General features: G+C 36.9%; 1 protein-coding gene across 1 annotated transcript in view; it reads right to left on the reverse strand.

Moving 5' to 3' along the window:
* The window catches only part of VAV3 (vav guanine nucleotide exchange factor 3), a 405,871-nt gene that overhangs the window by 191,264 nt on the left and 200,716 nt on the right, over positions 1-13,891 (reverse strand). Inside the window, exons 9-13 of the mRNA XM_060085957.1 lie at positions 13,651-13,750; positions 9,763-9,858; positions 5,628-5,696; positions 3,899-3,985; positions 951-1,036 (exon numbers count right to left, since the gene is read on the reverse strand). Coding sequence (XP_059941940.1) covers positions 951-1,036; positions 3,899-3,985; positions 5,628-5,696; positions 9,763-9,858; positions 13,651-13,750 — 438 coding nt within the window. The remainder of the gene's footprint in view (positions 1-950; positions 1,037-3,898; positions 3,986-5,627; positions 5,697-9,762; positions 9,859-13,650; positions 13,751-13,891) is intronic.

Below are 13,891 nucleotides of genomic sequence, written 5' to 3' on the forward strand. Positions count from 1 at the left end.
AACCTGCACTTTTACCCTGTATGTTGCTCCTCGTGACTTAATGGACAACCTAAAACACAAATTGAGTGGTACATGACCCAAATGTAAGGTAGAGAAATTATGGTTAAATTTACATGTTGATATTTCTCTTCTATCTTACTAAAAGCAATGTAATTGGGGGAAAAAACAGACCTTATAATCCTATCATCCAATACCAATATTTGTATCTTTTCGAAACTCTCAGTCAGTGATTAACATGCATACATTTTTTTAAAACAATAATAATGAGACATTCACGTAGCTCTATTACTTGCATCACTTTCAAAGCCTATTTTCTGCGAGAGGCTAAAAGGATGTGTGTCTCCTGGGAGCTACCTTTAGAGCCTGGGTATCAAGGTAGAAGCAAGAGCTGATGCTGCCCCCTACTGGTTGACATTCTAGTTTCCAGAGTTTCCAGGAAATGGCCATTTCAACTAAACAAATCAGTTTAACTACCACATAATTAGCTCAACTAATCTTTAAGGACTGCACCTACAAATTTCCCTCGAGAAAATCTCACTAAATGGCCCTCACTTGGACTTCCTGCTTAGGACATGTTGTACTGTTTTTAGTTCTTTTAAAATGCATACCAAACAATAAAATTAAATTAAACAATTGTGTTTTTATAGTAGTTGTCTATTATTGCTTTATTGCTACTCTCATTTTAATGTGTACTTTTTTTACTCTAGCTGACATTCTATATTTGTCTATTCCTTCTTAAGAACTCAAACTTAGGCAAATCAACAGGTACCAGAACAAAGAGGGGAATACCTAACATATCCATATGAGAAATTAAAAAACCACAGATCGATCTGACCCCTTGTTTTTATTCCTTTATTTCACTCCTTTGTCTTGGAGGAACTGTTTTTAAGATTTTCACAATCTCTTGATCCTAATAACTTATCTTGAAAATAAGTACTGATCCTTCTCACCTTTCTTGTTTTGTATGCTTGTCTAGAGTGGTTATTCGAATTTCACCATCTCCCTGAGGTCGTCCAAAAAGCAAAACTGGTTGGTTCTAAAATATAAAATGTGCATGTCTCAGTTTTTCATAATCACATAAAAACAGAAATTAACATTAGTGAGGATATTTGCTAGGCACAACTATCTTATAACAACTTTTATCATTTTACCTTTTAACACACTTATTCTAAAAAGCTCAGGTCTGTATGATACACTTTCAAAAATAGCCTGTCCTCGGTCATCCCAGGAGGCATACTGAAGACATTAATTGATTTTACTTACAACTCTAACAGAGAAGTTAGCTACCAAAAGAGAGAATTAATTGGAAAAATGCAAATCACAAGGAAGTTACAACAACTAATATTTACTGAGCATCCACTGTGTGCAGACACTAGGTACAGGACAAAATGACATAGACCCTGCCCTCATGAAACATACTGCTCAGTGGGGGAACAAATATTCACAGAAGAATATAATTACAAACGTGATTGCCATGATGGAAGAGCAGAGGAAGCATGCATATCTGGGGACTTAATTTGGTCTAGGGAGTCAAGGATGGCTTCCCTGAGCTAAGATCTTAAGAATGAAAATTTCTGACTTGATGATTAAAAATAATGAGCCATTTCCCCAGAGGCAGAAAATAAAAAGTTCTAAGTATTTATGAACACCTACTCTACAAGGTGCTAAAGGAAAAAGAATTGACTGAAAATATCACTAACATCTATGAGATTACTTTCTAATAAAAAAGATATGTAATTAATTAACTGTACTACACGAAAGTATAAAAATAAATGTTTCCTATCTGTATTTTTTGCAGAAACAGAAAACTCCATCCTAAAACCCATATGGAATCGCAAGGGACCCTTAATAGGCAAAACGATCATAAAAAAGAACAAAGCTGGGATCTCACACTTCCTGATTTCAAAACTTATTACAAAACTATGGTAATCCAAACAGTGTAGAACTGGCATAAACACAGACTTCTAAACCAATGTAATACAACAGAACATCCAAAAATAAGCCTTCACATATATGGTCAAATGATTTTTGACAAGAGTGCCAAGACCAATTCAGTGGGGGATAGGAGAGGCTTTTCAACAAATGGTGCTGGGGAAACTGGATATGCACAGGCAGAAGAATGAAGTTGGACCCTTACCTTATACTGTTTCCAAAAATTAACTCAAAATGGATCAAAGAGTTAAAAATACAAAACTTTTAGAAGAAAACATAGGGGAAAAGGTTTATGACATTGGATTTAGTAATGATTTTTTAGATAGGACACCAAAAGCGCAGGCAACAAAAGATCGATAAGGTGGACTTCGTCAAAATTTAAAATTTTGTACAAATAACACTATTAACAGAGTGAAAAGGCAACCCACAGAATGGTAGAAAATATTTGCAAGCAAAAATGTGATAAGTATTGATATCCAATAATTCATAAAGACAGAAAGTAGAACGGTGGTTGCCAGGGGCTGGGAGGAAGGGGGAATGAAGAGCTAGTGTTTTGGAGAGCTTCAGTCTTGCAAGATGAAAAGAGTTCTGGAGATGGATGGTGGTGACGGCTGCATGACAATATGAATGTATCTAACATCACAAAACTGTACACTTAAAAATGGCAAATTTAATGTTTTATACATATTTTACCACAATAAAAAAACAGCTGTCCAGGCAATGTGCTATGGAATTACAAAGAGAAAGAATTAGGGATTCTTTCAGATTAGGGAAGGAATTTTTTTTAAATTGGACCTTGAAGAAATTTGATAGAAAATAATGAAAAAAGATATTCTAGGCTTTGACAATATTATAACCAAAGGCAGAACTATAAATGCAACTATGTGAAGAGGTAACCAGAGGCTACTGTGATTGGAAAGGTGGCAGATGAGGTCCTGAAAAGGGAAAGTAGCTGTATGTGTGGAAAGAAAGACAGACCAAAGATGTTTCAGAGAAAGAAGCAATAAAATTGCTCTACCAAGAAAAGCACCTTAAATCTATTCATTTATCTGTTTTCTCTCCCTACAGCTTTATCCAGGCCTCCATCATCTCTCTAGAAATGACCTCAATGATTTGCTGACTGGTCTGCGTGATGAAAGGGTTTTCATGACACTTAAATCAGACTGTGAAACCCTCTGGTAAGAAGCGTTCACTAGCTTCCTACTGCAATCACTACAAAATCCCAACTCAGCGCCTTGCCCTCCAAGGCTGTGGTGTGTAGTTCTCCTGCCCCCACTCCCCCACTTCAGAGCCCACCCTTCTTCCTTTCACTCTTAATTTCCAGCCTCTCTTGTCTTGCTGCTCCTTGAACAGCCCTGGCTCTTGCCCATTTCAGGGCTTCTCATCCTTCAGGCTCAGGTGACAAATGTTTCAGGACTTTTTCTGAGCACCTTATCTAAACTAGGACACCTCTCACTATCCTCTGTTGCAGCAACCTGTTCACAGCATTCATCTCAATAGAGAGAGCATTTTTAGACTCTCTTTTTACTGCCTCCTCAACCATGAGACCACGTTGTTCATAGTTACAGCCCCGGCCCAAAGCAAAACGTCTGGCACACAGCAGTCACCCAGTAAATATACATAAAATGAATAAATTAACGGGACTCCACCATGGTTACGTATGGGGGTGAGGGAAGGAAAAGAAAAAAAAATGGACTCCAATGTTTAGAATTGGGACTGCTGCAGGGAGAGGCATCACAGTGTGATTAAAGTGACAGGGACAAGCAATGGCAGAAAGTCCCTGGACAATGATGTATCGCAGGTGCCACTGAACGTTCATCCCCGTGGATGCTGCCAAACAGAAGTCGGAAAAAACCTAGAACAACAGAAACTTGAAGGTAAACTTTTTTTTTTTTTTCAAAAACAACTGCTAGAACGTCCCCCAATTTGTGGGTTAGGGAAGCTGTATGGAATGATAACTACATACCAAATTTTCTATAGATAGCTGAAACTGTTTAATTTCACGAAGGGTCTCATTATCTCTTTTCACTTCATTCACATATTGTGCCAAGTCCTAAAGAATAAAGAGAAGGGGAGAAAAAGAAGGCAAGATAAGATTAGACAAGAGATGAGCACTGTTTGAAAGAAAACACATCATTAATTTCATTAATGGTAGAAAGTTACCACTATAACTTTTCAATGACAATAAAATGAATGCCTAATCGAAGCTGCATCTCAAAAGCAATTTAAAACTGTCTGGAGTATGGCTGGGAAGACTGAAGCCTTGTCATTTACCACACCCCTGAGAAGAGTAAGGATCAAACACAGAAAAAAACAAAATATGCTGCCATGCAGAACAACAAAAAGGAAACCAGGTCGGGAGCGTGTAAATTCCAAACACTGACCTTGAGAGAATCACACTTGAACTTGGGTTAGAATAAGGGCAATCATGAAGGATTAGCCGGGAGAAAAAAGTAACTAAAAGTTAGACAATGAATCTAGCAGGGCTGTTGTCTGCATCCAGTTAAGCACCTTAGTTCCTGAGAGGGTTCAGTCAGGGAAGCCAGGTCAATTTCAAAGAGTTAATAAAGGGAAGTGAAGGAGAGGAGAGAAACCAGGGAGCATGAAAATGAACTAAAGAGCACAAACAATGCTGGCCCTGTTTCTCCATGTGCCTTCACCTATTTTAAAATGTCTTTTCTCAAATTTGAGGAAACATTAGCTAATCTTTCCATACTGTAACTTGCTATTTTTATTATATGTGCTCCAGATTTTTCCTGTTTTCTAGGTTTTCTTTTTTCCCTACCCTCTTATATTTATCTGCAACAGCAGGAACAGAACTCAGACAAAAGCAGTTCCTAACTTTGTTCTAAATGAAAGCCCGACTTTTCATAGGATATATCTATAAACGATTTCTTTAAAAATTGGAAACTTGATATGATTTTTTTTTATAATAATAAATAATGATGGGCTGTTTCCTGACAGGGTACTAAAGTCAGCTAAACACAGAGCTAACACTGAAACTGGCACAAGGACACAGAGAAGTAATTATGCACTGCTCTGGGCAGAGTCACATTGGCATTTTGTTTTGACAACAAATATTTGTGTATGTTTTAAGCTAGGGACAAATATTATTTCTTTCAAAGTCAAAGTCCAGCATAGCATGGAAATCGGGGTTTTATAGATTCCCCAATATGTTCAAAAAGCCTGCCTTCATCTACTTCTAGTTCTTGATTTTCAGATTTACCTGAAATAGAAACCCAGACTGATCACCTGTATTGGTGCACAGCATCCAAAAAGGTAAACCTGGCTGACGTCCTCACTTGAGAAAAATAAGTCACACCAGTGTTCTGAAGTCAACAGCTAAACTGCTGCTTGCACAAGCCAATAGGTTTCTACTAGCAACCATAAAAAGAATGTGAAACAAAACCATTCTATTAAATCATTCCTGGTAGTTATGGAAATTGTCATACTTTCATAAATAATGAGTTATTTTAATATACCTCTTGGTTTTATGTTTTTGTCCAACAATTAAATCCATGCAAGGATACTGATTTCAGTTAAAAATATCCAGCTCTCCCCTCCAAAAACAAACCTATGCAAATACTTATAATAATATCTATTAGCATATCATACATATGTATTAACAGTTTATATTCTATTGTTTTTAGGCAAGAATTAGAAATACAAACAAGTTAAAGATGCATTCGTCTAACCTTCATTGCATCAAGAGCCAGTTTCAAATTTGCCTTCTCCATAGGATCAGTGGTATGTTTGACCAGCTCCTATTTGGAATATATATTTTAGTACTACTTTCATCAAATTAAAACCAACACATAAGAAAACATTTTACAAATAAACCATTTTTATCATTATTCTCACCATAATGTGATAAATCTGATTTAACTAGGCTCTGTTTTCATCAAAAATTTCAAACTGTAAGCAGACCAAATAGATATCAAAAGGACATGAGACAATGGTCAGAAAGGTTTTCCTTTCAAAGTTGAACATGAATTCTATCCCCCACCATCACACTGACACTCTTGCCAGATGTTAAGAAAGATTCCCCTCCTTGACAACTGAACTGATACTTTTTTCTTTTTTGGCTGCACCGCGTGGCATGTGGAATCTTAGTTCCCCGATCAGGGATCGAACCCGCACCCCCTGCATTGGAAGCGTGAAGTTTTACCCACTGGACCACCAAGGAAGTCCTTGAACTGATACTTTTCACTTGCTATCAAACTTGGCTTCTCTATGGCTTTTGATTCTGACAACTCCATCTCTCCTTTGGCCTCAGGGACACCAGGCTGTTCTGTTTGTTGCTGTTATTTTTGTTAGTTCATCTTAAATGTTGCCTATTCATTTGCCTTTCATACCTTCTTCTTTCTTTGCACCTTAGAAATGAGTTATTATTCCCTAGATTTTCACCTTAGTCTTCTGTTATCCTTACATTACATACTCTGTGAATTCTATCACAACCATTGCCATAACATCGCCTATCACCTAATGTGACAGTAACCCTCAAATGAATGTGCTCAACCCAGAATTCACGCCTGAGTCCCAGACTCATATGTCCTATTAAATCGTTCTACCTGGGTTTCTCGCAAGCCCCTGAAATCCAGCATGTCCAAACTTCATGCACCTTCACCTGCACCCTTACTCTTGTTCCTGTTTATGTTTTACTGAATGGGGGCACCTCCATCACTTAAGCCAAAACCTCAAAGGTGCCCCTGACTCCTCCCTCTCTCTCACTATGTTCTGTTGTGTTAACTTTGACCCTTCCCCTTGAAACCTCCTCCACTGGCACTACCTCGGTTCAAGTCCCTGCTCTCTTTCAAATGGGTGACTGTAGTAGGCTTCTGATTCATCTTCTGACTTGCAGTCTTTCCTTGCTACAATCTAGTCCCTCGATTGACATCAGAGTTAAATCTCTAAATGTAAATCAGATCCTGTTACTTAGACTTCTGGGAGGCTCACAAAAGCTTCAGGTTGTCACGCATACCTCGTAGATGCTTCATGATCTGAATTCTGCAAACCTCTCCCAACTTCTCTCTCCACTTCCTCTCAAACAACCTATACCCTACTTCTACTAAGTTAATTGCAATTCTCAAAATACGTTCTAATATCTGATCCCATTAGGCATGATGCTTTCTCTCCTGGAAAGCCCTTGCTCTCTGATCCACCTGTCAAACCATCATTCTTCCTTCAAAGCCCAACTCAAGAAACACTCCTCTGTGAAGCTTTCTATGACAGAGGCCTCTTCTCAAGCCATAATTAACTAAGTCTTCATTTGTACCACCTCTGTACCTTCTGCATACTTATCACGTTGTATTGTACTTGGCAGATTACATTTCATTTTCCCCAATAAAACAGTGAACTTTATCAGTGTGAGGGGGGCTGTTTTACATTGTTGAGACTCACACTGTATGCAGCTCATGGGATCCATTCAAAAATCTTTGCTGAGGGGCTTCCCTGGTGGTGCAGTGGTTAAGAATCCACCTGCCAATGCAGGGGACACAGGTTTGAGCCTTGGTCCGGGAAGATCCCACATGCCGCGGAGCAACTAAGCCCGTGCGCCACAACTCCTGAGCCTGCGCTCTAGAGCCCGAGTGCCACAACTACTGAAGCCCAAATGCCTAGAGCCCGTGCTCCACAACAAGAGAAGCCACTGCAATGAGAAGCTTGCACACTGCAATGAAGAGTAGCCCCCACTATCCACAACTAGAGAAAGCCCACGTGCAACAAGGAAGACCCAATGCAGCCTAAAATAAATTTAAAAAAAAATCTTTGCTGAATTCAATACCAGTAGTGTTTCTAGTTATAAACAGAACCTACATATATCAAATGTGTTAAGTATAATAAACTTGTCAGAGTGATACTCTTTTATTTCTATTTTTACTTTTCCTCTATTAAATAATAACGGTATTCTCAAAGTTTCAAACCCCTCACTATAAAATATTTTAACTTTATAAATCCGTGATTTCAAATCATAGGCATTTCAAAAATGATTTACCCACTAAAATACAGTAGTAAGTAGAAAATATTCAAATTCATACCACATTTATTTAACACATTTCTAAACAGTAGACAAATTAATTCTACTCTACACTATTTTGAAATGGAAAAACATTTCTAGAATTTTTATCTAAGTGTGGTATCCCAGATAAAACTTTTCCTATTTTAAAAAATCATCATGGAACTAAATATGCTTTTGAAATTTAAAATATCAAACAATCCAAGAGAAATGAGCAGGAAAAGTTCACTGACTTTCCAAAAGGTAAGGTCATATTTTATACGTTTGTAAGTCTGCTTAAAATCTTTTTTTTAAACATCTTTATTGGAGTATAATTGCTTTACAATGTTGTGTTAGTTTCTGCTGTATAACAAAGTGACTCAGCTATACACATACATATATCCCCATATCCCCTCCTTCTTGCATCTCCCTCCCACCCTCCCTATCCTACCCCTCTAGGTGGTCACGAAGCACCAAGCTGATCTCCCTGCGCGATGCAGCTGCTTCCTACAGCTATCTATTTTACATTTGGTAGTGTATATATGTTCATGCCACTCTCTCACTTCGTCCCAGCTTACTTTTCCCCCTTGCCATGTCGTCAAGTCCATTCTCTACGTCTGAGTCTTTATTCCTGTCCTGCCCCTAGGTTCGTCAGAACCTTTTTTTTTTTTTTTAGATTCCATATGTATGTGTTAACATATGGTATTTGTTTTTCTCTTTCTTACTTCACTCTGTATGACAGACTCCAGGTCCATCCACCTCACTACAAATAACTCAATTTCATTTCTTTTTATGGCTGAGTAATGAAGAAAATAGATATTTCTTGAAAACTGCAACTTTTAAATTCTTCAATCAATATTTGACTATACTAAAGTTACAAGATAAATTATTATCTTCTTTTGGACATGTTTTTAGTGGCATGATGTCTCAGAAACTGACTGCCTAAGTCTTCCTTATTATTTTTTCATAAAATGCAATTTGATTAAGTTGCTTTGAGTTTAGGTCTCATAAATGTTCTAATGCATTTGTAAGGAATAATCAGGGTTTGAATTTTTCTGATTTCTCAGTAGAAAATAGAAATGACTAATAATTTTGCAGTTACAGTTCAAGAAATTTAATATACAAGATGTATAAAGCACAGCAAACTCAGAATTATATTTTACATACAGGTAGTAGATCTTTTTAAAATGACATTTCACAAGCATCAGCAAAGCTGATAGACTAATACAGTAAGACATTTCTTTAGAGCAGAACTAATGAGTCTCCTGGTACAGCTATCAAATTAAACTTATAAGACTCTCCACCCTCATTAGAAGACTAACCGTGGAAACCATAAGCTTTGGGGTTATAACAAGAATCACTTCAAAATAAATGTAGTCTTATTATAATTTAGTATAGCAGAAAGTAACACAGAGTGTGACACAATTCTCTTTCATTTATGGTTATAAGGCACAAATTCTAACACAATTAACCTGTCAAGATTCAAGTGTATTGCAACACTGGGATTCTAATAAATGATTACTGCTAACGACAGAAGACTTGGTTGAAGGGATATTTGTATTTGTTTTGCCTTGTTTTTAAATTTTTTTAATTTTTGGAGCCAGTTCTGTTTGAAGAACACAAAATGTGACTTTGTGAAAGGTACAGAATTATCTTTGCTTAAAAGGAAGAAAAAATTTCCAGCTGTTCTGTTATTTTCCACTTAGCTATCCTCATAATTGAAAACTATAAGGGGACAGGGCTCCAAACATAAAGTTTCTGCAGCTTAGTTGATGCTTCATTAATACTGTGTTGAATTAATGAATGAACAAATAAACAAACAGTTTTAAATTACATACCTGAAGGAGAAGGTGATACTTTAAAACACGCTGCATAGGAACCACAAGCAAATCTCGAAGAGTAAATTTCCCATTATTTGCTCTTTTAGAACATTCCTAAAGAAAATTTTTTTTAATTGAGCTTTTTTAGTTTTAGTAAAAGTAGTCATAATACAAACATTAAAAGATGCAAACGCCATAAGCGAAACTACTATTATACAATAAATATTTTGCTATTTTTCTTAACAATCCTTCTTTCTTAAAAATAGGAAGTATCATCAGTTAAAAACCAAAAGAAACAAACAAAACTTGTAGCATTTCAACTCTAAATAAGAATAAATATGTAGAACTATTTTACACATGAAAATTATTTTCTCTAGTGGTCCTCCAGCATCTTCCCCCCACTTACCACTTAACCTTTCACCAGTCTCCCCAAGCAGGCCTGTGGACCAGGCATCAAGAACAAGCCCCACTAATCAAACCCACTATGTTCCCTCCCCACCATCATGCCTTGGTTCATTCGGTCCTCTCCAACTGCCATGTGCTTGGGCTAGTTCCCAGCAAGATTCATCATCCTCCTGAAGAACTATACTTCTAGGCTGTTAATAATAGTCCCAATCAAAATTGTGCTGTCTCTCTGTGCCTTATGTGTCTCTTAATTATTGTTGTATATGTATAATATCTTCCCCAATATATTATGTCTTTTATACCTCTTAAGAATCTAGAATTTGCTGACTAAACATTTGTTGTAATAAATGAAATGGAATGATTGACTCCCAAAATTTGCTAAAGTATAAACCCACTACAGGATTCAAAGTTTTCAAAGCCTCAGATTTTATTTTTTTAATCTCACAATCTCCTTTCTTACAAGTTTATCAAAAAATAGCATTGATGGGTTCACTCTATTGACATTAACTACAACTTTGAGGAAAGTACTTTGAATTTGCAGTGTCAAAGCCTGAATTTAAATCAAGTTTGGCAATTCTTGTCTGTGTGACCTTGAACAAATTGCTTTTCTGATCTTACTGTTTCTCAAATATTCATGGTATCATCCAAAAAAAACAATAAGGTGTCATAAAGATATTGTTATTTGTGAGCAACCTAAGTCCAAAATCCTCAGACAATTACATAACCAAGACCAAGGAATTTTCCAGTTCACGGAAGGGGTTGTATTCAAGAAAATACTCTTTAGTTTCCCTTTTGTCAACACTTAGCTTTTCCAACACATGGAAGGATATATTATATTATCGGGAGCTATAGAAAAAACACCATTAGCTCCAGTGACCATACTGAGTTAATGAGTGCTTGACTACAGGTTTCAAACAAGAACTGGTGACACATCCTGACATGTTAGCTCACATCTTGTCAACTGCTGGGGTTCACTGGACAGATAACTATTTCAAATGATTTCTTGCTTCCACAGATTATAGCGAGTTCTGGATCATGGGTCTCAAATAGGAGGTCAAACTGTTAATATTATTGTAATGAATGGGTCTCATCTTCCCAGCTGCATTTTAAGTTCCTTGGAAATTGAGGTTGTATCTTACACTTCTTATGTTATGCCATCTTAACATAGTGTTAAGAAAAGAAATGTTATACATTTAAAATTTACTTTGTTATGTTATGGAAGTCAGTGTAAAACTGTTGGGGAAAAAATTATTTCAAGTTCTAAGTTATAAGCTCAGGAAGTAAAGAAACTAACAGTGCTGGCATTAGCTACAATTAGGTGGCTGAGACTGAAGTGTAAAACGCTTATTAGTATTGAAAGCAAATAAAGGGTAGAAATGATTCTTCCAAACATCCAGTCAAGTGCTTAGCCTCAACTCCAATTCTAAGTGAAAAGAAAAGAAAATGTAATAGGGATGAGCCAGCTTAGAGAACAAGGTAAAGAGACTCTATTACCCTTCACCCCATGTTATCTTGGTTCTATAGTAGGGGTGAAAAAAAGACAAAAATCATCAAGAATAAAAATAACCATAAAACAGAAGACATGAAGGAGGCAGAGAGAAACCAAGTATAAGGCAGCTTTCCCTCCATCATGCTGGGACTTGCAGCAGACAGTTCCAGCAAAGACTATTTGTTGAGGGCTTATAGTAAGTATCTGGTTAAATACTTCCAAATCAGACCCAAGGTTAACACAACCAGCATCACCTTACCCTGAGCCTTTCAAACTCAGTCTGAGGTTCTCTCTTTCCCTAAGACTTACAGTGACTACAGAAACTATATCTCTTGAGTTCTAGAGCATGCTCACTGGGCAGGATTTTGACAGTGAGTCTGAAAGAAGGGAGAGTAACATGCAAATAATGCTGAGAATATAATGCAAGTTTGATTGACCACTTTCTGACTCCTCTCTTGAACCAGAATTATATATCTTTATTAAAAAAAAAAAAGCTGCCTAAATGGTAGCTCTATTAGGAAGTCGCTGTGTAAGTTGTTAACTTTTATCATACCATTGTGTTTTAATTTGAGTCAAGGTGGCTTATAGTTCTAGACTTACGAGGCTCTGCTCTCCAAAGAGGAGCAGAGGCCCTTTAGGCTAACAAGGCTGTAAGGATGTCACTTAGTGGTGATTCAAACTATCTCCAGCCATAAGATCCACATCATCAAGGGATTGTGAGAGGTAAGAAAGAAGAATCCACGATATAGAATTAGTACAGTTACTTGGTAGTCTGTTGATGTGCAAATTTTCTCACCAATAGCTCCCCTTTGTGGGAATTATTTTATTAAATCAGACCAGATATGCCAAACAGTGAAGGGGCTCTGATTTGCAAATCATCTACCTCTTCTTCTCTGTTCATCACCCGACCTCACTGCTAAACCCAGCAAAGAGCAGCAAGGAGGATATGAGAGAGCCAACCAAGCCACACACAGAAGAGTTGACTATACATCTCTACCTGAAATTTAAGAAGATCCATACATACGGATAATATATTTGAGATGACAATTCATATAACATATAAATAATCATTTTTCAAAAGTTTTTTTGAAAGTGCAAACTCTTCTTGTGGGGGGAAAAAAAAAAAAGATGTACCAAAAAAAAAATGACCTAACACAGTTTCCAGACTTATTTTCCATTGTTACCATGTGCTCTATTCATACTAACCTACTTGCCATTTCTCAAACTTTCCTGATCCTTCTGGTCAAGACATACCAATTCTTCCAGAATGCCCTACATGGACTCTCATCTATCAAGACCCACCTTTCTTCAGTGACCTAACTCAAATGTTCCCTCTTCAGATAAATCTTCCGCAGTCTAACTATACTGAAGTGATCGCTCAGTCTTACTCATGGAGCCCTGTCTATGAGTGCTTATCACATACTACTTAATCTCATCATATGTGTGCCTGTCTTGCCTTCTTATGGGCAATATCCATGCCCTTTTTATACGTTTTCCCCTAAATATCTTTTGGCCGTGCTACGCAGCATGTGGGATCTTATTTCCCTGACCAGGGATCGAACCTACGCCCCCTACACTGGAAGCGCAGAGTCTTACCACTGGACCTCCAGGGAAGTCCCAATATCTTATATTTTTAGTAAACAATTTACATCTACATACATATTATCTCACGTACATCTTACTCATCCTGTACCTTTTACTACCCTGGGCAAATTACTCATGATCTCTCTGAACATTGGCTTTCTTATCCATAAGATAAAAAAATTAATTGTATGTATCTCACAAAGTCATGAGGATCTAATGAGATAATGCAAGGAAAAAATGGCATAAATCTTCTATCTTACTACTGTTATTATTACTGCCACAATATTATTTTATAGAGCTATATATTAAAATATTTTATGAAATTACACAGAATTCATGGAAATTTGCTGTTGCATAGATCATGAAAAGAATGTGTTGTTTTTAGTTTATTTTACTCTGTCATATACACACAAAAAATAAACAGGCACCTCTAATTTCAGCTTGACATCTTCTTTTGTCTTAGAAATGTAGTCTAAACTAGAGATGGCTGACTCCACTCCACTGCAGTACTGCCCATAAATAACCAACCTGAAAGGAAGAGAGAGAGAGGAAAAAATCTGAGGACAAAAAGGCAAGAATAAAGTGGAAGAGGAAATTCACCTATTTAAAACCACAGTTAGGCATAACCAAAGCAAATCTCACTTGTCCTGAACCTCTTACTTTCCAGGT

Source organism: Mesoplodon densirostris, chromosome 2, assembly GCF_025265405.1.
Source record: "Mesoplodon densirostris isolate mMesDen1 chromosome 2, mMesDen1 primary haplotype, whole genome shotgun sequence".
Lineage (NCBI taxonomy): Eukaryota > Metazoa > Chordata > Mammalia > Artiodactyla > Ziphiidae > Mesoplodon > Mesoplodon densirostris.